This window comes from Parasteatoda tepidariorum, chromosome 7, assembly GCF_982258835.1.
Source record: "Parasteatoda tepidariorum strain Cologne lab strain chromosome 7, Ptep-v5.0, whole genome shotgun sequence".
In the NCBI taxonomy this organism is placed as follows: Eukaryota; Metazoa; Arthropoda; class Arachnida; order Araneae; family Theridiidae; genus Parasteatoda; species Parasteatoda tepidariorum.
The window spans coordinates 80,029,051-80,054,672 of record NC_141761.1 but is presented as its reverse complement, the minus strand read 5'-3'; the positions used below and the strand labels follow the sequence as shown (position 1 = coordinate 80,054,672).

The following is a 25,622-nucleotide window of genomic DNA, read 5'->3' as shown; positions in this document are numbered from 1 at the left end:
TTATTAATGTGGTATTTTTTTAATTCTTAATTTCGCATTTTTAAAATATTTAATTCGTAGTAAAGTGTTTTACTCCGGAAGAACTCTACAAATTGAAAAAAAAACTTTTACTTGATACAAACTTTTAGGGACTCTTGAGAAAGAAAAATTACGCATTTCCTGTTAGTATTTAAAGATTAAAAAGTATACATTCTTCAATAATATTGAAAGGTTCAGACACATAGGGAAAAGTTTGACAAAATCGGGTCCTTAAGCTTTTCATTTTTTTCTTAGTCAGCTACTTGAATAAAATTTCTTAAATTTTTATTTGAAAGATAAATAAGCCTTTCAGACACAAAAATAAATATGAAAAAACTAAGATTTAGTGGTTACATTATTTTTTGGAAAAAACGCTAGCTAGTATCTGATTTTATCTAACATGAATAATAAATCATTGAGAAATTCAAAACCACAGACTAAATAACCTAGAGACTGTCTGCAACTAGTTTCATGATTTTCTTTTTTTTTTTTTTTTTTTTTTGGTAAAAGCAAAATTTTTAGACTAAATTATATTTTAAAAGGGAAATTAATAAATTTGAGATGCAGAAAGTTTTATTAGGTAGCAAATTTCAAACATATTTAGTATGATTTGGAAGGCAATATTAGTTTTTTTTTAAAAAAATGCTTTTTTTTTACACTAACTAGTGAAAAATAAAATTTTTGGTGTTTGACTTCACCAAACCACCTATTTGACTACACCAAAGAACCAAGAGTAGTTCCTACTATTGGTTGCTTGTGTAGTGAGGAACCTAGAGAGTTATCTGGGATCCTAGAGAGTTATCTATTATTGTTTCACTATACCACTTTGCTGTAAAGTAGTTGCTACCAATTTTCGTTGCAACTACTTTACAGCAAGCAACAAAAATAATCTATCTCAAAAAAATCACAATGAAATATACTTTTATTATATATTATGTTGGATTTATTACTTCTCCCAATTATTGGGTTGGAAGGGAACTTTAAACGAGACGTACTTAAATTCTATAGCCTAAGTAAGCATTAAGCTTATTTTAATTTATCAAACAAAAACAAAAAAAGAAACAGCTAAACGTTTAAATAAATCAAAATAAATTTTTTATTTGATCGACTAAATTGAGTCATGAATAACTTCTTTTTTCTTCTCGTGACAATTTAATTGGAATAACTTCCTAAATAGTCAGATTGTAACTTTTTCACCTATGGTATAAATAAGCTTAAAGCAGATTTTATATAATAAATGTAAAAGAAACAATAAAAACAATTTCCACATTAAAAGTTTTTACACTGTACTATGTACAGTGTGTATGAAACAATAAAAAAAAATTCCACATTGAAAGTTTTTACAGTGTACTAAATTGAGTCATACATAACTTTCTTTTCTTTTGGGACTATTATTGATAGAAACATAATAAATAATCAGACTACAACTGTGTTTCTATCTAAATAAGCTCATAACTTATTTTATTTTATCAAACAAACATTTTAAAAACAATTTATCTCAAAAAATCACAATGAAATATACTTCCAAAACAGTCAAACTATAAATTTTTTTACCTATGGTTTATATAAGAGTAAAGAAGATTTCGTACAATAAATGTTAATGAAACAATAAATGAAAAAATAATTAAACTTAAAAAAAACCCGATGAAATGCACTTTTTTTATCTATGCGATTGAGTTCATTAATTTTTGCAATTTTACGCTGAAAGAAACTTTTCAAGCAAGACAGACCTAGAATCTATAGCCTAAATAAATTCGCACCTTATTTTATTTTATGAATTATTATTTTTCTAAAAAAAGTTTTATGCTTTTAAAAAAATTCTATAAAAGGTAAATTTTTTAAAATTAATTACTTCTTGGGAGATACTCTTTTTAAATAGCTCGACTAAAACTATTTTTTAATTCACTGCCCCAAAATAACTTGGAAACTTATTTTATTTTAGCAAAGTAATTATAAACGATAAAAACTTTGAAAAATTAACAATATCAAGGATAATTTTAGGTCCATTGTGTTATTCATAAATAATTTATATTACATTTTGTAGCTTAACACTGAATTGATAAAAAAAATTCTGCTAAAACTAAAAAGACTTAAAAGCTACAGCTTTAAAAAGCTCATAAATCTAATCTTATTATCATAAAAAAAGTAAATATATATAATTGAAATTTTTAAAAAATCTTTAAAGATGATTTTTTCTTAAGAGATTATTTGATAACTTTTTTGTTTAAAATGTAAGTGAAATAAAATAATTTAAAAATAAATACTTCAATAAATCATTAATTTAGTTTATTTATTTAAGAGAGATATCATTATATTATTTTTGGCGTTGAGCTTCTTTGTAAATGAAACTTGTCTTTAGCGAACTGAATCTATTAAATATATTTTACTGAAAGTTTTTAATATTTCACGATATAAATTGAGGCCTCAGAATAAAAACCGATCTCAACTTCTAATTTTGTGATGTACGTCAGAAGACAAATTTCATTGAGGCAAATTTTAAAGGTAGAATAAGGAAATTATGGCATATCCCAATACATTCGCTTATGTTATAAAGATGGGAGAATTTCAATTATGACAAAATTCGAGTTGGGTTGAGATGTACCCTTTTTAATTCGAACGCCTTTGCAGTAAGAAAAAATTTGAGGTAAAATTACTGTTTTATGTGGTAAAGACATTTTTATTAAAAAAAGCATAATTTTTGTAATAAACCCCAAATATAAGGTATTTAAACCATTCATATGTTAACGGTTTAACGGAAATTCTGGTTTTCAAAATTATAATTCTTATTACAACGCATTTAGTAAAAATATGAAGCTCAAAATTATATTCAATTGTGCTCATTGTAAAACAATATTTTACTGCTAATTTTACCAAAATCATTACCAAAGTGATTTGATAAAAGTTACCGTGGTTTTTAGTGGTCTTATACAGTCGGAAACACGGTAAATGTTACCATATTCTAGTAGTTTGGACCATACTGTCTTCTCAGTGCATAATGCTATAAATTTTACTTAATTTAGTTGCTTTCACGCATTTCCTTTAACATACTGTCACATCACTTAAAATATGACCTCCCTTCATGCTGTATTTCAATTTTTTTTTTTTGGAAAAAGAATGTTGTGAACTGAGCTTAAGTGAAAAGAAATGGTCGAGAATCTAATGGAATATGTTGTTAACCGATTTTAATTTAAAACAAACCTTTCGAGCAATTTTTTTGTTACAATTCCAAAAAGTTTTTTTTTTTTTAAATGGCTTTTTTTAAGATTAGTTTATGTCTTTATTACATTAAAGAAAAAGCTTAAATTAAATCCACATCTTACTCAATTGAAATTTGAAAATTCTTTTAATATTTTTTTAATAAAATCATACAGTATAAATATAAAAAATTTCCGGCTTGTGTATGACTCAGGAAACTGGCCCTGCATCAGAAAGGTTCTTGGTTCGAATCCCTACAAGGCATTGATATTCTTTCCTTCCCTGTACTATCTGTCCTTATTGCGAAAGCAACGTTTCCCATCTAATATGGTGCCCCTGAAAGAGTGGTCAATAAATCTGCCCGAAAGGTCATATGGGCACTGGAAAAAATCTTGGCAGGCATTGGAAAAAAAATTGTGTTTGTTAGAATTATATTCTATAAAAACTAAAAATATATCTTTGTAGATTTCTACTAAGAATACTACACAAAATCTACTAAACACAACTAAGAATAGAAAGTTTCGTATTGTACCACTCGTATGAAATCACGAGCAAATATGGCGAATTTGAAAAGATTACGTCAACGAGTATTACTTTCAAAACACCATCTGTTTTTACTGCGCAATAAAACTACGACACTTTATCTACTTTATTGTTTGTTTTCACACTTCCAATATTCTTATTCCAGAGCTTTGTAATCTAACTTTTCCAGAAACAATTATATAGAACACAATATATAGGCAATATGGATGTTTTTTTAGTTTTACGTAAACTTGTTTCAAGCAAAAAATGCATATTTTGACATTACAATTGACTTACTTCTTAGCAAAATGCGAATTCTAAATAAAGATTTGTTCTTCATTTTTATCGTCCTTGTTTTTGTATTCAGCTTAAAAAATATTCTAGAAAGTTTTTTCCTGGTTTCACCAAGTTTACTGCATCCTTTTTTTATGGAACCTTTCTTAATGGAGGCTGACGATGAAGAACGAAAACTTGTACAACTGCAAATGGTAACAGTATAAAATTTTCTATATTTTTATTTGTTCTAAAAATCATTCGTATATTTAAATTCAAAGAAAACAAATATAATGCATATACGATATATTGAAAGTCGGATAACTGGAGAGTCATTTTTCATCATTTACCATTTTATATTACCATATAATTATCATATGTGAAATTAAATATGATAAATTGTGAATTAAGAAAAAAGGTTAAAATGCTTTGATGAAAATTAAAAAATTCGCAAGCACAGAAAAATAAAGTTTTTAAAAAAATATAAAGAGCCTATCATTAAATTTGAGTTGCAAACTTTTAAATTATTTAATTTGAATTGAAAATTTTCCTGCAACTTTTTTCTATTATAAATAAAACTGTTATATTTTTTCCTGAAAATTATAAGTAATATTATAAACATGGCAAAATTTATTACAATAACATAACATTCCTTTTTGATAGTGATGAAAGGATTTTTCTAAAGCAGTTTCAAATAAGGCCTCATTTTAATATGTGAAAAATTTTTTTTTTAATATAAACATCAATTATGGTAAAAAAATTATTTTTTATTGTTTCCTCACTGCTGGTGGGAATAATTTAGTTTTAGAAAATCAGGAAATATATTCCAATATGTTTTATTTATTTATTTCATTTCATTTTTTATTATTCTTTTTTTTTGAAGAAGAAGAAGATTGATTTACATTTACAAGCCAACCAAATTTACATAGTGCAAACTATGGATGGTTTACCATGTAAAGTTAAGCATAGGTGGCGCTAGTGGTTAAAATTCGTAATTAAGTTTCTCGGGTACTATTTCCGATTTAGTTTTACGTCTAATCTTTTAAAACACAAAATCATATATTGTTATTTTTTTGTTCACTGTACGATATGACTTGTGCAATTTGTCTTTCAACTTTTAAATCCATTTAAATTTAATTGAAAAAAAAACTGAAGATAGCACTTAAAAATGTCGAATCATACACTTTAGCTATGTCGAAATTAATTCCCTAAAATCTATTTATAGCTCACTGTCCTTTATAATTTATAAAAAGAAAAATACAGAAATTTTTATACCCTTTAAAATTTATAAAATACGGACGAATCTTAGGAATGATAAAATTACATGTAAATTTAAATACAGTCATAGTGTCTAGCCTCATCGTCTCTTAAACATAACATACGCGGAAGGATACATTGGAAGTTTACAAGTCTCTGTATCGGTTTTAGAACCTTGGTCCTATTTGTACTCAGCTACCCTCCTACAGATATGAATTTTTTAAAAAATAAATAAATACAATATGAATGTAGCTAAATAAATTATTTAAATATTTATATAATATATTTATCATTTTCCAATATGTTAATATTCGAAAGCAAAAAGATGATTTGAAAAGTTTGAGCAAATCCATGTGCAATCAAAATTAGGTTAGGTAAAATGGTTTATATTTTTCCAATCACCTTTTCATTTTCCTACTTATTACATACATTGAAAAATTATAAACTGATTGGAAATTATTGAGAAAATAGATGTGAAGTTCAATATTAGGTTTGGTAAAATAGCACGGTGGCACGCAAAGTGTTAAAAAAAATATCATGGTTCGTTTCTCAAAATAATTGATAAAAAATTATAAAATTTCATAACTGATTTATAAAAACCAACTAAAAATATAATGGACATGGAATCAAAGCATGGAATTCATATACTGTTTGTAAGGGACTGTTCGGGAACTGAGAATCTTTATCAATTCGTGAGGCAACTCAGATTCATTCATGGTTTTTGTCATAAAAATAACGCCACAAGTAATTTAGCACAACATACCTCTGTGGATCGTGTCTTTTTCTTACACAGCTTCAATCAGAAGAACTTGATCTCGTCCCTCTCCCCGAATTAAGCCTGGATTGTAGGAAATGATCGAACTTTTTACGTTGTGTGAAAAAAAACAGAACTAATTAAAGTAAAAGTATCCTGTGATCATTTTCTGCACTAATTAAAAAAGTCATATTTTCATAGGACAAATAGGAAGACGAAAAGAGAACTTTAAGGGAGAAAACATTAAAAATCAAATTCACAATGTACTTTGTATGAAAAGTTTTCTTTAGTTTGTAAAACATAATTCCATATGTAAAACATAGAATAAATGTATCTTTTTTTCTTCTCATGATTATAATCATTATTAGATTGAGTTTAGTTCCACGTTAACTTTATAATGTTTTGATTGTTTCAGGTAATAAGGCATGGCCATCGTGCACCGTATCAGTCCTTTCCATCAAATCCTCATAGTGGCTTTATTTGGAAAGAAGGATATCAGTCTTTAACACTGGTAATTTGAGTAGTTTTTAAAAATTTTATTTTTTTGTCGAAATTCATTCTTATGTATTATAATAAGATTTATGATATTTATTTAGATTTATAATAAGAATTTATAGTATAAATTAAATTGAAATTTCAAATAAACCAAGTTCTTTACGGACGGAAAAAAAACTACTGTATCTAAATATACAAAGACAGCTGTTCTTACACTGTTTCTATAAAAATAATTTATTTTTATAAGCATATAAATAATTCCATTTTAAATATTGTATTATTAATAATTATGTGTATTTCATAATAAAAAATATTAAATGATTATTAAATTGGAAACGGAAAATATTCTTGTTTGAATGTAATAAAATTTATGATTAGAACTTCTGTTTGAGTTTGACTTTTTAGTTGAATGCACATTTTTAGTACAGTCTTAAAGCAATTTAAAATTTTAAAAAAATGTTTAGTCAAATCAGTTGAAGCTAGTCATATTGAAATATGTATTATGCAGTTATAGATAATTCAGCTAATCTTATAATTTATGTATTTAATTAATAATAAATTTAATTATTGACAATTAATAATAAATCTAATTATTAACAATTAATAATGTTGATTAATAACAATTAATAGATTTAATTAACAATGAAGTATTAAATTCTTCAGGTCCTAGAACTTTTACAAATATAAATTTATTTATTTTTTAAAAATATTTATAAAAATTTAAAAAAATATGTAATTTGAAAATAGATTTAAGTTTCTAAATTTTAAATTTTTTTCATAAATATTTCTTAGAAGTTTTAAAAACGTGAAATTTAAGTTCAGCTTTACTACATAGTGAACAAAACTAGCACACACATTCAAGAGTTAATTTAAATAATTTAAAAGAAAATAATAATAACATTTCAAAAACATGTAACTTATGATTTGTATATAAAAATTTTATTTCTGATAATTAAAAAATGTTTTAGAACTAATAAAATAGTAATTATTATTTTAAAATGCTTAAATAAATTATTACTTAACTGGAGAAAGGTTTTAAAATAAATATGAAAATCATTTTTACTACACAATGTAGTGTCAAAAAGAGCGACACTGCAATTAGAATACTGCGAATTTTTCCTATATAACAAATCGAAAGATGTATGGGTAAACGATTGACAGTATGAAGAAATTTTTGAAGCAAAAATTAGTTGTCGACCTACATTTGTAATTTTGAAAGAAGTGTGAAAAAACGCTTGTGTATTTGCCAACTAATTTATTAACACCCAACTGATATTCTTTATGTTGTTGACTTATTTTATTTACTGTTGTTCAAATGATTAATTTTGTTTTTCAGCTGGGCCGGCTTCAAAATTTTGCAATGGGGGATCACTTGCGAAAGGTGTACAATGATTTTATTACTACAAATCCAAAGGAAGTAAGTTACTTATACCTAAATAATAAAAAAAATCTAAATTAAATATTTTTTTAAAATTATTTTATGATATCGAATAATTAACATAGTGGCTGCATGTCGTACATTTTTGTCATTAAGCATTGATTACGCCATATCTTTCAAAAAATATTTATAGAATTTTTTTATAAATTGAAAGAATAGAAATGCATCTAACATATTGAAAAATGTAGATGTTTTGTTTAAAGATTTGAATTATTTTATTGCATAAAGAAGTGCATTTTACACTGCATATAAATTTTACTGAATAATAATAAATTTGTCAAGACAACAAAATATTTTTCTGAGAACAGACATTTCACTAAAAATAGTTTTTTAAAAATGTGAGTAATCACAAATAATGTTCGATAAACTAACATGTCTCAATAGCTTTTTAGTACTAAAATACGATTTTGGCGTTGATTCTGGGTTTAGTCTCTGGAGAAAGTATTATAGCGCCAAAACAATCGCACATTGTAAATATAATTCCGGATCAAATTATGGTAAAAAATGCCATCAGCAGTACTGGCTCAGGGTATAGCGCGCTCTCTTCCCAGTGAGCTGACCCAGGTTCGACCCCAGCGATGGCTTGGCGAGACGAATTCAGCACCCGGCTCGCTCGTACAGCAGGGCTGACGTAAAATATCCTCAGTGGTAGAGGGATCATGGGTTAGAGTCCCGTTGCCGTCAGACTAACTGTGTTAGGTTAGTGGTTTTCCTCTCCATATAACAAAAATGCGAGTTAGTTGCATCAAAAAGTCCTCCACGGAGGCAAATTTCTCCCAATACTTGATACAGGACCCTTGTCTTCTGGATTGGGTTCAAAGTTACAGGGATACGGAGTTGATCATCGGTAATCGTGAGTCCAAATATTGGGTAAATTGCTCTACGACCGTTATTAAATAAAATTTAAAAAAATGTACCTGTGGTCAGGATGCCGGTACTTTTTTACCGTAAAATTCATTTTTACCAGAAAATGTTACGGAACAAAAAAAATCTGTCATACCGTAGTTTTTTCAGTAATAATTGCCATAAAATCACTGAATCACTTTTAATTAAATAAATTTTACAGTAAGAATTTCTGTATAGTATTTTAAAGTAAAAATAGGTTTTACAGTTGGAACACCCAAAGTGCCGGTACTTAATACCATAATTTGATCCGGAATTTTTTTAAAATGCAGGAAATATACATAATAATATTCGAATTTTTTTTTTCTTCGATGGATTAACTTCAGTACTAAGCTGTTTAAAGTTGACCCGGTTTTTTATATGGAATTATCACTATTTTTTAAATTTATTCTTTGGATTGCTTATTCTCTTTCCTTAAATACTTTCATGAAAATATCGCACTGCAATGAATTACATTTTTTTAAACAGTTCCTTTTTTTTAAATGAATATTATTTTGTTTGAGATTTGTTAACACCCCCGATCTTGATAAATATGAAATAATTGCGTGACTCACTATAGAAGTTTCTTAGCAATAAAATTCTCATAAATTGTATGTTATTTGTTTCCTCAGGTTCAAGTTTTTACATCGGAGGCAGCCCGATCTTTGTATGGTTCATATGCGTTTATGACTGGCTTATATGCACCTAAAAAAGAATATCAATTCACAGATGAGCTGTTATGGCAACCTATCACTACAATAACCTCAGAATATGTTGTAGGTAATGTTTTACATAAAAACTAGAAAGAATTTAAAAGGAATTTCGAATGTCTTACTAAAAACCTTCCAAACGTATTGGGTTAGCAACTAAGTTAAAGCCCTTTTTTTTTTTGAAAATTTAACTTTTCGCATGTCATTTTCTGGCATCTTGTCTTAGATTATTCAAAAAAAGATGATTTGTTAGACCTGAATTTACGCTTTTTTTTTCGAATTAGTTTATGTTAGTCATCAGACTAATAAAATAGTATACCAAGTTAAGTATACCATTAAGCATTGTCATTACTTTTTTCTTTCTGCTTTCAATCAAGGCTCTAAAACCGCAAAAGCTGCTCGTGCGTATGGAGAAGTTACCATACCAGAAAGAACCATTTGAGGTTGGTATTCTAAGTTTAAAATGGAAATTTTGTTTATAAAGATGCACTTAGTTCTGCCTGTATGATTAAGCGAACTTTTGCACGAAAATTCACATCAAACAATAAGGGAACTTGCAAAGAAAATGGAATGCGCCCACTCATTAAACTCTCTAAAGAAAAATTTTGAAGAATGACAGGAACTTAAACTGTAAAAAATTCCAAATCAAATTACGGTAAAAGGTACTGGTGCCCTGTAGCCAGAAATATGGTAAATTGTACGATATTATAATAGTTTTGATCATACTTTTTTCTCAGTGCAATTTTACCATAAAATTTAGTACAGTAATTTTACAGTAATATTTATTTAAATACAATTATTCAGTGATTTTCAGTAATATTTCTTAATTACAGTTATTCAGCTATTTTACATTAAATACTACTGTAAAAATTATGATATATTTTATTTCCGTAAAATTTTACCGTAAAAATTGATTTTACGATGAAAAACGCCGTTACTTTGAGTGTTGGTACCTTTTGCTGTAAGTTTTTACAGTGTAGTTACCAATCCAGTATATTTGATTTCTAATTCAATTGCGATGAAATTGATATGACCATAGCTATGTGTATAAACTGAGAAATAACCTTTTCCAAATATTCTCACAAGTAACCACAAAAGTGTCTCATTTTTATGCTGTAGTCAAATTCAGCGAGGCTTACTCAATAAAAATAAAATTAAGGTAAAAATTACAAACAATCAGGGTGCCGGTATTTCTTACTGTAAAAAACAAATTTTTACCGGAACATCTTACAGAACAAAAAATCCTATATACCGTAGAAATTACGGTATAATACTTTATGGTAAACATGATTTTTACAGTAAATGGTTTTTATCGATGATGCACCACCCAAAGTACCAGTACTTAATACCGTAATTCTATCCAGAATTGCTTATACTATCTACAAGAAAAAAGAGATTTGCTTAAAAAAATTTTTTTGCAAAAATGCTTGCTATGGTATTTTTTTTTTTTCAGTCTAAACATTTTTTTAGTGTAACAAAATCGCTTAAATTCTCCACTTTGCTCAAATTTTTCACCTTGTAAAGCAAATGCTTTTCCTCATTTTGTAGGAAGTTATGAGTTATCACTTGCCAAAAAGTATTCAAAAATAATATATAAATGAAATAAATGGTGACGAAATATGGAAAAAATTTGAATTTTGCTAAAGAATAATACTTTCATACAAAAAAAAATGATAGCTGATAGTTTGGTGTCAACAGGAAGTTACAAGAGAACAAAGCGTTTTTATTCAAGAATAATATGTTAAACTTTTTCCTTTCTTCCCTTTTTCTCTCATATCCTGGTCATATGATTTTTCCCTTTGGTGATCTAAATTACCCCAAGATCTTACAATTTAACGCCGACGAATTTTTTTCTTCGAGATTTTTATGAAGCTTTGCAATCATGCCAACAATCTGGTGCTTTAAAAGATTAAATTGAGTGCCGAATCAATGAAATTCAGCCACATTTATGCAATAAAATAACAGAAAATTTCGATAAATATGACAGCTTTCGTGACAGTAACCTTGACTTCGCATTAAGTAGGACGCTTTAATAATTAATCAGAAGTGCCTAAATTTTAATTAATTAATTAGAAAGTATTATGTTTTTTCAAAATTACATCTAGTGCTATTTTTAAAAACACTTTGCATTTGAAGTTTAAGATCGATTTTCTTATACTTATGGCAATTTACGGCATATTTTTTATTTTAAAATTTTTACATATTTATTCACAATTTATCTTTAAGTTTAATTTATTAATTTCAGACAATTTTTGCGAGAGCTCAATGCAGCCGGGGTGACGAAGAGAGAGACGCTTTACATGCTTCTAAAATATTTAACGAAACTAAAGAACGCTTTTCAGTGAGTATTTTTTACTCTTTTTTTTTAAAAAAAAAAGATCAAAAAGATTATTTCAACAATTAATAAGATTGAATTCATATTTATTTCATGTAGCATTTCTACAGATATTTATCTTTTCATGCTGGAGGACATGTTGAAAATTGTTTTGGTGGATCTCATATAGCAAAAACCTTGATGTCACAGGTAATACAAATAAACACATAGTGGTTAAAATTAAACTGAAGGTACTCAGAGGTGTCTATCTTTACACTTCTGTAAAATCTGAATTTAGTGATGAAAAACTCTGAAAATAGCGAGAATGATTACTTCATTTTTTAAGTCAGCAACAAATCGAGCCTTCTTACTCGCTTCAAAGGGTGTAGTTAAATCTAAATACTGATAAATTGATAAAGCTTGCAATCTGCACTGTTGAAAATTTTTCCGAAAAGAATAGTTTGATATCAATTTATTTAATTGCTATTTTACCAGCTTCAAATGAGACAGTCAGATAACCATAAATAAAATTGTATTCAAACTGTTTACTGTGAGAAAACTGGTCATTAACCTGTTATCACCTAATAAGGTTAAACAACTTGAATTCTTCTACACCAACTAGGCCCACCTAATAAAGCCACTTCTTGCAGCTGGGTTTATATTATAGTCGAGAGAACTGACCCGTCAATCTCAGGACACACAAATCGTGGGTTCGAGTCCCAGTGTTGATACCATATTATTTTCCTCATTCCCCTCAACACATAAAGAGTTTTCAGTATCCTGCACTCCCCAATTTGTAACCCTGGGATTTTAGAATACGATACTCTCATTTATGCGTAGATGACAATCCAGTAAAGCTGCTTAACAAAAAAATTCTAGTATTTTCCATCTCTTACGATAGGTGAAACAACCAGATAAAGTAATTAAACCACATTCCACGGTTTTAATAAAGCACAGCTCAGTCACAACCTAACTCCTATTTCCAATACCTAACAAAAAGCCTAACTCCTAAGTCCAGTTAAATTATCTTACGGTTTCGAGAACATGCTCGCTGTAAATGGTTAAAAAACAGCATAGTTCTGTATTCATGGATTTTTAACCACATTAGTTGTAGGCATTTTCAGAAATCTTAAAGGTAAAAAATGTTCTTTACCGTACCTTTACGGTTAATCTGATAGACAGATTGCTGCCGGTTACTTAACCATAATTTTAGATTGAAAATTCTAACAGTGCGCAGCTCGTTGGTGAAGAAGGTAGTGTTTTTCCGAGCTCAGTAAATTTGGTGAATATTTCTTGTAAATGTAAATTATTTTACGAAATTCTTGTGTGAAATGATGGAAGGAAGTGTTTTAAGTGCAATTTTCTTGTCGGATAGATTTGACAAACTGCTCATATAATCTGTTTTAAAATGCATACATGTTTTTAGTTGAATAAAGATGTTCATTATCTCATAAGATTTCATTTATCTGTCAATTTTGTAAAATAATTTTTTAGTATTTAACTGTTGGTTGGTTAAGTTCAAATTCATATTAATATTCTGTCTATACTGTGTATATGTTAGATTAAAAAACTAATTTTATTTCAAGAAATATTGTATACATGAATCCTAAATTTATGATTCTTGTCCAATAGTTTTTGATGGAATTAACCCACTCTTGTGCATGTATCTAAATTGAAGTACTTTAACAAATACAAAATAATAAGTTTTAAAATTCACAATCATGAATGTTTCTTCATTGCTTGAATAATTTCTGTGATATATTTTACAAAGTTAGCCTATTTTTAAGAACAATATCGTAATTGTAAATTATGGTAATAAAAATTTGTTTATTGCTATTTATTACAATGTTGTAGATTATTGTAATGAACATTTATTTAAAAATTCTACATCCATTTAAATAAAAATAAAATCTTTTTTTTTTTTTCGTTTCATTTTTTAGGAAGCTTACAATTTAACATCGCCTATATGGGCACGGCTGTATTGGGAAGAGCTGCAATATCAGATTGTACTTAACTATTATTTCTTATATGCGACAAAAATTCTGCTCAGATTTAGAGTAGGTAATGTAGAACATATGTTCAGCAACATTTTTTTTAAAAATTCACTTTGTTTATGAACTTAAAAATACTTAAATACTTTTCTTTTATAATTCGCTTTAGGATGTATTATTTATCTTTATGTTATCATTATATATATATATATATATATATATATATATATATATATATATATATATATATATATATATATATATATATATATATATATATATATATATATATATATATATATATATATATATATATATATATATATATACTAGAGGGCTCCGCCCCCTGCTCACTACCGCTCGCCAACCCCCGATAATTGCTACGCAATTATAGTTTCGTTCGCTTCGCGAACAAACTTAAAGTCGTTTTCCTGGAGATCAGCTGGCAATTTTCTTGCACCAACATCACATAGAGAGAATATGATAGGATTGTAAAATGTCAGAGGAACTTATTATCAACATTATAAACTTATATAAAGCAATTTCAATACAAACAATATTACAATACAAAGCGAGGAGGCAATATTATTTAACACATTACTGTAGAGGGCAGATAATTAGCCGGAGATTAATCTCCGTTTCCGAAGCACGCGTGGTAGAGCCTAACTCAAATCATTGTTGATCTTATAGGATGCCGGATGCTCCCTATATGGTGCTTTATCCCCCCCCCAGTAATTTAAATTTCAAACTAAAAACAATTAAAACCTGATGAAAAATAACTTTACAAAAATTACAAGCAAATTTAAACACGTAATATTAATAAGGTATAAGTAATATTTCAAAAGCAAATACCATTGCAAGTAATTGCTCAATTAACTTCAATACTGTCAACTGACAAAATGTTTTAGTTTCAATCAGAAGTATTCGTAAGTACACGAAGGTATTCGTTTTCATTTAAACATTTTGACTCTTCAGCGCTCCATGCTTCAACGTTTCTTCACCGCGCATTCCGCCGTCGCGTATTGATGGCACAACGATTATTTTCCAGGTAATTTTGTGCAGCTAAATCATGTTCAGCTCTATGCCGCTGTTGATATCGCCTAAGATATTCACGGCGATCCATTTTTTATAAAAGATATAAGTATTTTAAAGTAAACTCTGTTCAATATATTTTGATAATTTGGAATGTAAATAATTTTTTGAGAGAGTGTGTTGATTCGTGCTTCCAATAACTCTACCCGATTTATAAAAGCTATTAAAATATATTGGAATTCTAAAATAAAGAACTGCTTTCTATCAAAACAAAAATTTTGTTATAAAACTTTAGAACAACTATGTTTTTACATTGCCCCTCAAAATTATTAATAAACACTGGATAATATTGCGTTAATGACACTTTTATCTAATGACGTTATAAACAATCGTTTGCATAAAATTTAATTCATAATAATCATATATAATCGTTTGCATGAATAATCGTTCGGTCTTTTTATAGCTTTACGTAACAAGTGTGAGATTTTTTTTTTTTTTTTTGTGGAATGGCGATGTTATAATTTTGTTGTTGAGTTAATAAATCTTCCTTTTTATAAACGCAATAGTAGAGTTTTCTTAATTATTTGATTCAAAGTTCTCTGAGTTTTATTTGAGGTCAGTTTGTATTTTGTATTTTTTGACAGCATTATTAAAAATTATAACCTTTTCACATACATGCGTTCTCAATTTTGATTGGCTGTTTTGCACGTTACTAACCAGAAGTCTTCTGTGATTGGCTATGTGTTATCATTCCACTCTCTTCTTATATATATATATATATATATATATATATATATATATATATATATATATATATATATATATATATATATATATATATATATATATATATATATATATATATATATTAGATAGTGCATATGCCAGGATTACACTGAAGAGTTTTGGATAATCTTGCGGATTGATTCCATTAGTTACTCTTTTGATATTATATTTTATTATGCTAGCTGTGTATACGGCTGAAGATCGATATTTTAAACCCCTCATCTTTTTTTAAAAGATTGGTAAATTTATTTTCATTTTTAAAATGTTAAATATTCTTCTTAATATTAAAAATTCTAAAATGCAAATTAAATAATTTTTTAGCCCTAAATTAGTTTAATTCTGTTTTCAAATTGTGTGCTTGTTTTCATAATAAAATAAATACCACTTAAGTAATTATCATCAGGCTTGCTTTTTTAAAAGGTGTTTAGATTTAAATGATTCGATGTTCTACAGTCATTTGGAATTTCAGAATTCAAAAAATTTGATACATACTGGTGCAGAGCAAGGAGTCCCAAAATAGTAAGTGCGCCAAAAACATCGATAAAGTGAGCCAAAGGGTGAGTTTGGCGAAGTTCCCTCTTGCTGTAGGGGTTGCATCTTTTTAGGAATCAGTGGAAGCGTTGCCTTGGAGTTGGAAGGTGATTAAGAAAGAATAGAGATGACGCCCTGGTGAGTGATCTTAGCTTCTCTCCCCATTAGTATTCTAGAATGTTGTTTAATTGTATTCAAGATATTTTCAATCATTAAAGTTTAATGATATAACTTGGCGCACATGTGTTGTTTTTGGCGCACTTACTATTTTGGGACTCCTTACTCTGCATCATATTTTTTTCTTATTTTGTCCTTTATTTCATCTCGTTTATTTAGTAAAGTTTTCATACCAGATTTTCTTGGGTAGAGCCTTGTTATCTCTTTCAGGTTTACTATTTTAATTATTATTTTGTGTCACATTGTAACAAAATGAATACATTTTTAGGTAATTTGTTGAAACACGTGATCGGTAACATTGAAAGGAGGATAAATAAAGAAGATGTAGACACACGAGTAATTGTTTATTCGGGAGTAAGTATATTGTAGATAATTTTTTAATTAAATCCTCTTCATAAATCCCAAAATACGTATTTGTGCATGTGAAAATTATATAAACGTTATAAGTGGCAATGTATATCATTGTATTTATTAAATACATAATAAAATTGAAAAAAATCATCAATAGTCGAAAAAAGTGTAGCATAATATATCATTCAAAGAGAATTTATTTTCTCTACAAAATGATGTCATCGACCCAATTAAATATATGCGGCTTTTAGCTGATAATTAAAAAAAAACTAAAACAAGGGTTCATAGCACGTATTAAACTTAAAATATAATTAAAAAAATAAAAAAAGTTGTGATCGCCTTATTACGATTACACATTGGTCAAACGATTTTTCTTTCTGGATTGACTCCTTCACAACATTTTAAATCATGGGTTGCAAAAACTGTCATAATTAATGTTTGTCGTCGGATTGGTTTTCAAATTCTGCCTATGTACATGTTTCAAGACGTCACAAAACACTTTTTTCTCTTCAGCATTCATATTTATATTGAAATCACCGTCAAGCCAGTAATTATACGTTAATAATAAAAAGAATATAAAAGTATTTTAAATTATTATTATGTAAATACATTAAAAATGTCTGCTAGTGAAAATGGTCAATATGATAAAAGTTGGTAATTGTGAATCATTAAATTTTTGTGCACGGTGAAATGAAATTTTGTGCATAAAAACCATTTATTTCGTTAAATTTACTTTTCAGTTTTGTATTTTTTACCAAACGTATGAAAATAAAAACTATAATTTTACAAACCAGAATTTCCGGTAAATCATTAAATTTACCAAATGAGTAGTTTAAGTTACATATATTTTGGTTTCATTAACCAAAATTATCATTTTTAACCAGAATTGCATTACCTTGTAGTAGGATAATTTTATCAGACTTTTTTTCTCCGTGTATCTGTAACGAAATAATTAGTTATTATAATTCCAAATAACACCAGTATTAGAATCGAATTAAAGAATTTTACAATAATTTTTCAAATTATAATTAGAGTTGTCTTATAGCATACAGCTTAACATAAATTATATAACTTGTATTGATTGGCAAAATAGAATTTTTATATAAGTACTCTGAATCAAATAACGGTGCAAATTTGCTGAATGCAGGAACCTCAATAAAATATTAAACATTTATGTTTAAGTTAAATCATAATATCGTGTATCAAACTTAAACAAGTACGATAACATGATTCAACTTCGCACCATATCAGGCATGAACGATATTATAGTTCAGCAATTTCAGAATATATATTATAGTTTCATAAATTATATAACTTGTACTGATTGTCAACGCGGAATTACTATGTAAGTACCCTGAATCACAAAATGGTGAGAATTGGCCAAATGGCGAAACCTCAATAAAATATTATATTAAACATTCCTGTTCAAGTTAAATCATAGTATCGTATATCAGAATTTAACAAATACAATAACACTAGGAAGCTCCGCCCCCTGCTCGCTAACGCTCGCCAACCCCCGAGAATTGCTACGCAATCCTATGTGGTTCACGCCGTGAACCATGGCTCGCTGCGCTCGCTCGCCAATAAGCACAATGTTCTAGCACAAAGACATAATATATTATCATCAAAGACATAGTATTTTATCATCAAAGACATAGTATTGTACTTATGTAGAAGATTTCTACCAATGTTCTTATTGGCTTTTAAAAAAGTATATTAGCTATTTAGATTGTACATGGTGAAAAAATCAAAACATTAGCTAAATAAGAAACATATTAGCAAAATAAATTATCAAATATTGCTTCACTAATATTCTGCATTTTAAAGCGTGAAAATTCAATGCAAACACTTAAACGTTTTTTAGACGTTTAGGTAGCTTCCATTAGAAAAATATCAATTCAACAGCGGCCTTTTAAAGCATTTTCCCTTCAATTAATTAATTAATTCCTAATTGAGTTTAAATTAAATATTGTCATGATTTTAGCGCATGAATCTGAATTGAACAATCTGATAATGCTCACTCTGGTTATTGTTATCTGGTTGCTCACTACGTGCTCTTGCGCGCCGAATGCAATCAATTAAAAATGAAAACTGTTGCCAGCGCGAGAAAAGAAATATCATCGGTTTTATTGATACATACATACGTACGTATTAGCGTTTTATATAATATAGATGGTTCAACTTAGCCCCATATTAAAATTGAACGATATATTAATTCAACAATCTCCAGAATTTTTATCAGCATTTTATGTTTTCCACACTGAAATAAATATTACCTCTTACAGCATGGAAGCACAATTAACTTGATATTGTTCAGCTTGAATCGGTTTAATTTCTTGGAAACACCAACTGGTTCTGTTTTAGTGACAGAGCTCTGGAAAGAAAGAAAAAACAGATACTCAGTCCGTTGGCTCCTGTTTAACTCTTCCCATCCAGAGAGACACATCGATCCACCAGTCCCTTTGCACTTTGACGATTGTGGAGGAGAATTCTGCTCAGTAGAAAATTTAATCAACAGAATAAAAGATTTTATACCAGTTGACTGGGAAAGCGAATGCAATTATGAAGTACCCATAGCCTTGAAAGAACTTGATTTTGTAGCTAATCTACCTTACGTGAGTAATATTAGTTTATATAAGTTTAAATATCAACTTTTTAGGGTGTTACATGATTGCGGAAAATTTGGGGGTAAAATCTTAGAATAGCTCCCCCCCCCCTTGGCGACTTCTTAAGATCTCGACAAGTTGGCGATTATTACTTGGACCAACGTTGTTTCTTTTTTATTATTAACAAAAAAAAACTATTTAAATTTTTTCAAATTTAAAATATTTTTTTAATGAAATAAAATAAAAAATAACTTCAAAATAGACGCTCTGAAGGGTTGCATCATATCTCCCCGAAACCTAGTTTGGCGAGATTTCAAAAAGTCACTTGGCAAGATTTAAAAAAATCGTTACGGGGTGAGTTTTTCTAGGATCCACCCAATTTTGGATTTTAGTAATTAAAAAAGTTTGAGTTTTGGAAAGCAAATAATTATGAAATCACTTGCAATAAAACTTTCACTATAACTTTCAGTTGTAAAATGCGAAACAATTAAATATAAATCTTGAAATAGAGTTATTTAAAATATAATTAAAATATAAATTCTCTAAAAAATTACTTACAAGCAATATTCTAACACTTTTCATGGAGCGCGTCTTGCAAGAATATTACTCAATCATCGTTCTTAATATACACTTTATTATTATTATTATTATTATTTTAAGTTAAAGATTTAAGCGTATGCGCAACAGATGTAACAAATGTAAAGTTTCTAAATGAGAAAAAATAAAATTCTGTCCAAGATTTAGAGAAACTCTACTGAGAAACTTTGGGCTGATGCATCAAAATCCGCTTGACTGACGGTATAGGTAAAGATATACATCAATTATAATGACGATATACAAACTAGATCAATAATAAATAAACTCTGTTACCTTTCCGACAAAGTTAATATTTTTTATTCTAAAAACATTAGAATATTCCTTTCAGTATTATTTAGTTAATTGATTATTCTGAAAAAGCTTTGAACATCCCGAAGTTTAATATATTTTTGGACACAAGCATGCAACGGATAAATTTCATAAACTCCAGAATTTATCTTTTAATTGTCATTATTTAATAACTTTAATGAACTTAAAATAAAGTATATCTCAATTATTACTTTCATGGAAAGGGGGAAGTTTTAATCAATACAAATACCTTTTTATCATATAAATTATTGAGTATTTTCTTATTGAACATAATTGAAAAGAATGCAAAACTATTAATGCAAAATAATGAAAATCTATCCATTTTTAGAAAACACTATGGGTTTCTAGACAAAGAGAACGAATATCTGTTATATTTAATAGCGTTAAATAAAGAATAAATTAATAATAATTCGATTAAAAATTATTTTCACTCAGGGATTCCATAGTTAAATTACTGAAAAATTATATGAACGCAAAACCATTTGGGCAAATCACTTATAATTTTCAATATTTTTTGTTTTGATTTCTTCTTTTAAAATGCAATCTATTGAACCTAGTTACGTAATTTTAAATGTTAAGGTAGCAATCATTTTTAAAATTTATCAATGTTCAAAAAAAACTTTATGAATCCCATGGTCAAAAAATTATATTTATAATATTAGTAAGATATCTGTGATAATATTTTAAGAGAAAAAATGAATGAAACAAAAATATTTCTCAGCTGCCAATCCGGGTTATTAAAAGGTTGTAATAAAGGTGAACCTAAACAAAAAGTTATGGAATGTTCAGTTATTTGCCTAAAGTAGTAAGCTAATAAAAAGCAATTTTCAAGTAGTATACAAGTAAATATAAGTGATTAAATTTTAGCCCATTCGAATGAATTAGCCCATTCAATGAATGATTCGAAAGTGATGCTTAAACTTATCCATCCGTCACTTTTACTGTCCATCCGTCACTTTTACTGTCTTTAAATAGAACATTTAAAAATTAGTTTATGCTACTCAAGTGTACAGAATTATGTATATTATTGTACTTTTTTTTGCAGTTCGGACTTCAGTTTGGATCATCATCAGCATCATCACTTGTTTCAGTAGCTCTACAAAATATCATTATTGTTAATGTGATTGTGATTACTTTTTATTTATCAATAAAATAGTTAGTTACTTCTTTTTAACTTTTTCATTGTTAGTTTTAAATACACATGTATTATTCTGTTGATAAAATATGTTATAATTATAATTTCATATAAGGGCATTTTGTTAATACGCTAATCGTAAAAAAATGATTTACTTGGATTCAACTGTGCTTGAAAAAAATAAACAATCAACTGTGTCAAGCACAGTTGATTGAAAACAATCAACTGTGCTTGAAAAAAATAATAAAAAAAGTTATTTTGTTGATAAAATATAAAATAATTGGAATTTTATAAAAAGACATTTTGTTAGCAGTACAATCGCAACTAAATAAACATTTACTTGGATTTGAAAAATAATCAACTGTGCTTGATAAAAAAAGACTATTTTCGTGATAAAATATGTAATAATTATAATTTTGTATGAGGATATTTTGTTAATAGCATAATCGCAACCAATTAAACATTTACTTGGATTTGAAAAATAATCAACTGTGCTTGATAAAAAAAGACTATTTTCGTGATAAAATATGTAATAATTATAATTTTGTATAAGGATATTTTGTTAACAGCATAATCGCAACAAATTAAACATTTACTTGGATTTGAAAAATAATCAACTGTGCTTGAAAAAAAAAGACTATTTTCGTGATAAAATATGTAATAATTATAATTTTGTATAAGGATATTTTGTTAACAGCATAATCGCAACAAATTAAACATTTACTTGAATTTGAAAAATAATCAACTGTGCTTGATAAAAAAAGACTATTTTCGTGATAATATATGTAATAATTATAATTTTGTATAATGATATTTTGTTAATAGGTTATTCGTAACAAAATGTACATATACGTGAATTTGAAAAATAATCAATTGTGCTTGAAGAAAATAATAAAAAAGTTTATTTTGTGTTTTAAATATATAATAATTCTAATTTTATGTAAGGACGTTCTGTTAGTAGGTTAATGATAACAATATGAGCGATTATTTAGATTTAAAAAATGATTGACTGCTCTTGAAAAAAATATTAATATAGGAGTACAGATTGTGTAACACAGTAAGAAGTATTAAATGAGAAGTAATTTTACTTTTTGACCATATATAACAATTACCTTATATTGTATAACATTTCCAATTGGTTCTTATCTCTTTTGATCTCTCTTTAATAATTTTTAAAAATTAATATAAATGTTAAGATTTATGTTATGCAAAATTTAATCTCTTTGTGTTATTTTTTATTTTATTTATTGCTTTTGAATTAATTTTAACTTCAAGTTAAGCGTGATTATATAATTACAAAATTAATATAATTATAAAATTAAGAACTCAAGAGAGCAAAATAAATATTTCTACAGTAATGTATAAATAAACATGAAAGAAAACTTTTTTCAAGTGAAAATAAAATTACAAAAAAACTTTTAAAATTGAAATAACTTTTGTATGAATTATAAATTCGAATAAAAAGTGCGCGTTGATTCTTAAATGAAAATGAACCTTCAATACGTCAAATTTTAACTCTGTAGTTGTACTTCACATGGTAGAAAATCGATTTGCATTATATTTTGTCTCTGCAAGTTTAACAGTTGATAATTCTTGAACACATTTTCGAATGTTGATTACTTCTTATCCCTTATGCTCCCCGTGCCATCTTTTTCACATTTTAGTAATTTTCTGTCTTTGCAAAGCAATACAAAATGTAATGTTAAGTTGAAAATCCAAAACTACAGCAGATTTTTAAAAACAGATAACATTGCTTTTAAAATAGATTTTTTAAAATAGATAATAATTGATAACATTGTGTAAAATAAATAATATTAGCTTGTAACCACAAAGGTAGTTCATAATCAACAGTAAAATAAATAATTTGTAAACACAAAGGTTCCCGGATTCAATTAAAAACGAATTACTTATTTAAGTTTAAGTAAAATGAACTGAATTAAACGTTGAAACCTATTTCTTGTCCAACGTTGTAGTATTGCTAGATAAAATTAAATAAGTTAAATATGCTACTTAACTTCTAATTCTAAGTCTTTTACTTATAATCGATTAAAAATCATAAAATTACGGTAACTATCTTATTTTGTCTCCTGGAGACATTTTATCAAGACGCTATGTAAAACATCTTATAAGTTCAAGAAAATATTTTAGAAATCTAACAAAATGTTTTTTTTTATTTTATTAGTATCGTTAAATTTAAAACTTCAATTCTTCCTTCTCTTCTTGATGGTAGGGACAACCAAGAGTGGTAAGAATCTTTGCAATAACATGGAGTTTAAACATATAAAAGGATACTTTAACAGTTTATTTATTTTTACTTATTTATAATTTTTTGCAATACATTAAAAAATTTTACAATAAAAAATGAAGACATTTAATGACATTTCTGGTTTAAAAATATCTGCTTAATAAAACCAAAGTTTAGGGTATTTGAGCCATTCGTTTGGTAACTTTTCTGTCCTTATGGCAGCGAATTACTAGAAATTCTGGATTTCAAAATTATTCTTATTACCGCAAATTTAGTAAAAATTACAACCTGGTTAATTTGCAATCAATAAATCGGGTTAATATACCAAAATTTACTGTATTTAAACCATTCTTTTGGCAGTTTTTGCGTTCTAGTGGTAACGACTTACTAGAAATTCTCCATTTCAAAATTATAGTTCCTATTACCGTACGTTTAGTAAAAATTGCAACCTGGTTAAATTGCAATCAATAAATCAGGTTAATAAAACCAAAATTTGCTGTATTTAAACCATTCTTTTGGTAACTTTTGCGTTCTAGTGGTTACCTTTTTCTAGAAATTCTGCATTTCAAAATTATAATTCTTATCTCATCACATTTAGTAGAAATTGCAAAATTCAAAAGTAAATTTAATCGAATAAATGGTTTGTATGACATGCTAAAAGCATCATGATAAAATTACTAAATTTTATCACATTTGTCTAAATTTTATAATATATTATAAAAGCACATTTTATTGTTATTTTCAAAAAATCATTACCAAAGCACTTCGGTGAAAGTTATCGAGCTTTTTGATGTTCCCATGGAGACCGAAAGAAGATACTTTTTACCGTATTCTGGTAGTTTTGACCTACTTTTTTAATCTGTGTAGTTTGTAAAATCTTTACTGAGTCTGTATTTTATCATCTAAATATTTCTTTATTAAGAATAACACGAAAAATTATTTCGATTTAAAAAAATAAAAATGCTATGCTCTAGAAATCGAACAAAGATTTTTTTAAAAAATAATATTTAAAACGCTATTGAAAACGCTACGCATCACATAAAGGTGTGCACCGTGACAGAATCGCAGCGACACGGCGACAGAATTTTTCTTTTGAAAAGTAAACAAAAAATTTAGTTTTCTCTTCTACAGAAATTTGCACGTACTATTTGAACCATGCATTCACATAATTACTTTTTGACACGCTAAATTTACGCGATAGTATCGTGAATCGATGTTATGTTTCGATTGTATTTTCGGAAGTAATTGATATTGATTTTCACGGGGATTTCAAATATCTCGATATAGTTAAAACAATATGGAAAATTCGAATCTTGCATTTAAGTATTTACTTTTTAAGGCAATAATTCTATTGAATTTTTAGCAGTTATTGATATTGATTTCTCCATGGTTTTTAAATCTGATATTTTTTATACGATATTATTTATTACAACAACCTAATCTCAAAACGAAACTCGCATTATAGGAGTCCGATTTGTGTGATTTCGTCTTCGATCATTTTTTCGGCAATTACTACTACGGATTTTATGATTTTTAAATTTTTTTTTATTGTGATGGTTATTTACAAAACGAAAAGAAGGAAATAATTTGTGCATTCCCCCCAACAAAATACTAGAATATTACCCATAATATTAGAATAAAAAATTATTACATGTTCAATTAAAAAAATTATATAGTTATTTTAAAAATACAGCACTTTTGTTATTTTAAATTAGTAACATATATTATATTATTATTAAAGTTTATTATTATTATTATTGTTATTATTAAAAGTATCATGCAGAAAGATATTAGAGCTAGAGAGTTTTGTCGCAGACAGCTCGAAAAAATTCTGTCACAGCGGTGGTGTGAAACGCAAATAGTCATAACGTGAAATGCTTAAGATAAAATAAATTTACTGTTATATCTCTTTATTTAAGTGTACCTGTATCAGAAAGTAAAATCGCACATAAAAGTATCAATTTTAAGTGTAAATACAGTGATTTTGAGAAGATTGCGTCAGCA

General features: G+C 27.3%; 1 protein-coding gene across 3 annotated transcripts; it reads left to right on the top strand.

The window, feature by feature from the left end:
• Nucleotides 1-3,883: 3,883 nt before the first annotated feature.
• Nucleotides 3,884-21,405, top strand: LOC107457085 (prostatic acid phosphatase). 3 transcript variants are annotated; one of them, XM_043043180.3, is made up of 10 exons: nucleotides 3,889-4,223; nucleotides 6,435-6,530; nucleotides 7,851-7,931; nucleotides 9,467-9,610; nucleotides 11,790-11,885; nucleotides 11,979-12,068; nucleotides 13,799-13,919; nucleotides 16,644-16,729; nucleotides 19,012-19,341; nucleotides 21,284-21,405. In XM_043043180.3, the coding sequence occupies exons 1-10, from the start codon at nucleotides 4,044-4,046 to the stop codon at nucleotides 21,392-21,394; spliced, it is 1,335 nt and encodes a 444-aa protein (XP_042899114.2). In that variant the 5' UTR covers nucleotides 3,889-4,043; the 3' UTR covers nucleotides 21,395-21,405. The 3 variants fall into 3 exon arrangements, with proteins under 3 accessions (XP_087024254.1, XP_042899114.2, XP_071039352.2); XM_087168128.1 differs by lacking the exon at nucleotides 19,012-19,341 and having other exon boundaries at nucleotides 3,884-4,223; XM_071183251.2 differs by lacking the exon at nucleotides 9,467-9,610.
• Nucleotides 21,406-25,622: the final 4,217 nt, after the last annotated feature.

Excerpts from the sequence above, each read along its gene's own strand:
- LOC107457085 (XM_043043180.3), top strand. The coding sequence starts at position 4,044 with ATGCGAATTCTAAATAAAGATTTGTTCTTCATTTTTATCGTCCTTGTT. Across the intron at positions 7,932-9,466 it reads TTACTACAAATCCAAAGGAA|GTTCAAGTTTTTACATCGGA; the intron begins GTAAGTTACTTA and ends TTGTTTCCTCAG. Across the intron at positions 13,920-16,643 it reads TCTGCTCAGATTTAGAGTAG|GTAATTTGTTGAAACACGTG; the intron begins GTAATGTAGAAC and ends ATACATTTTTAG.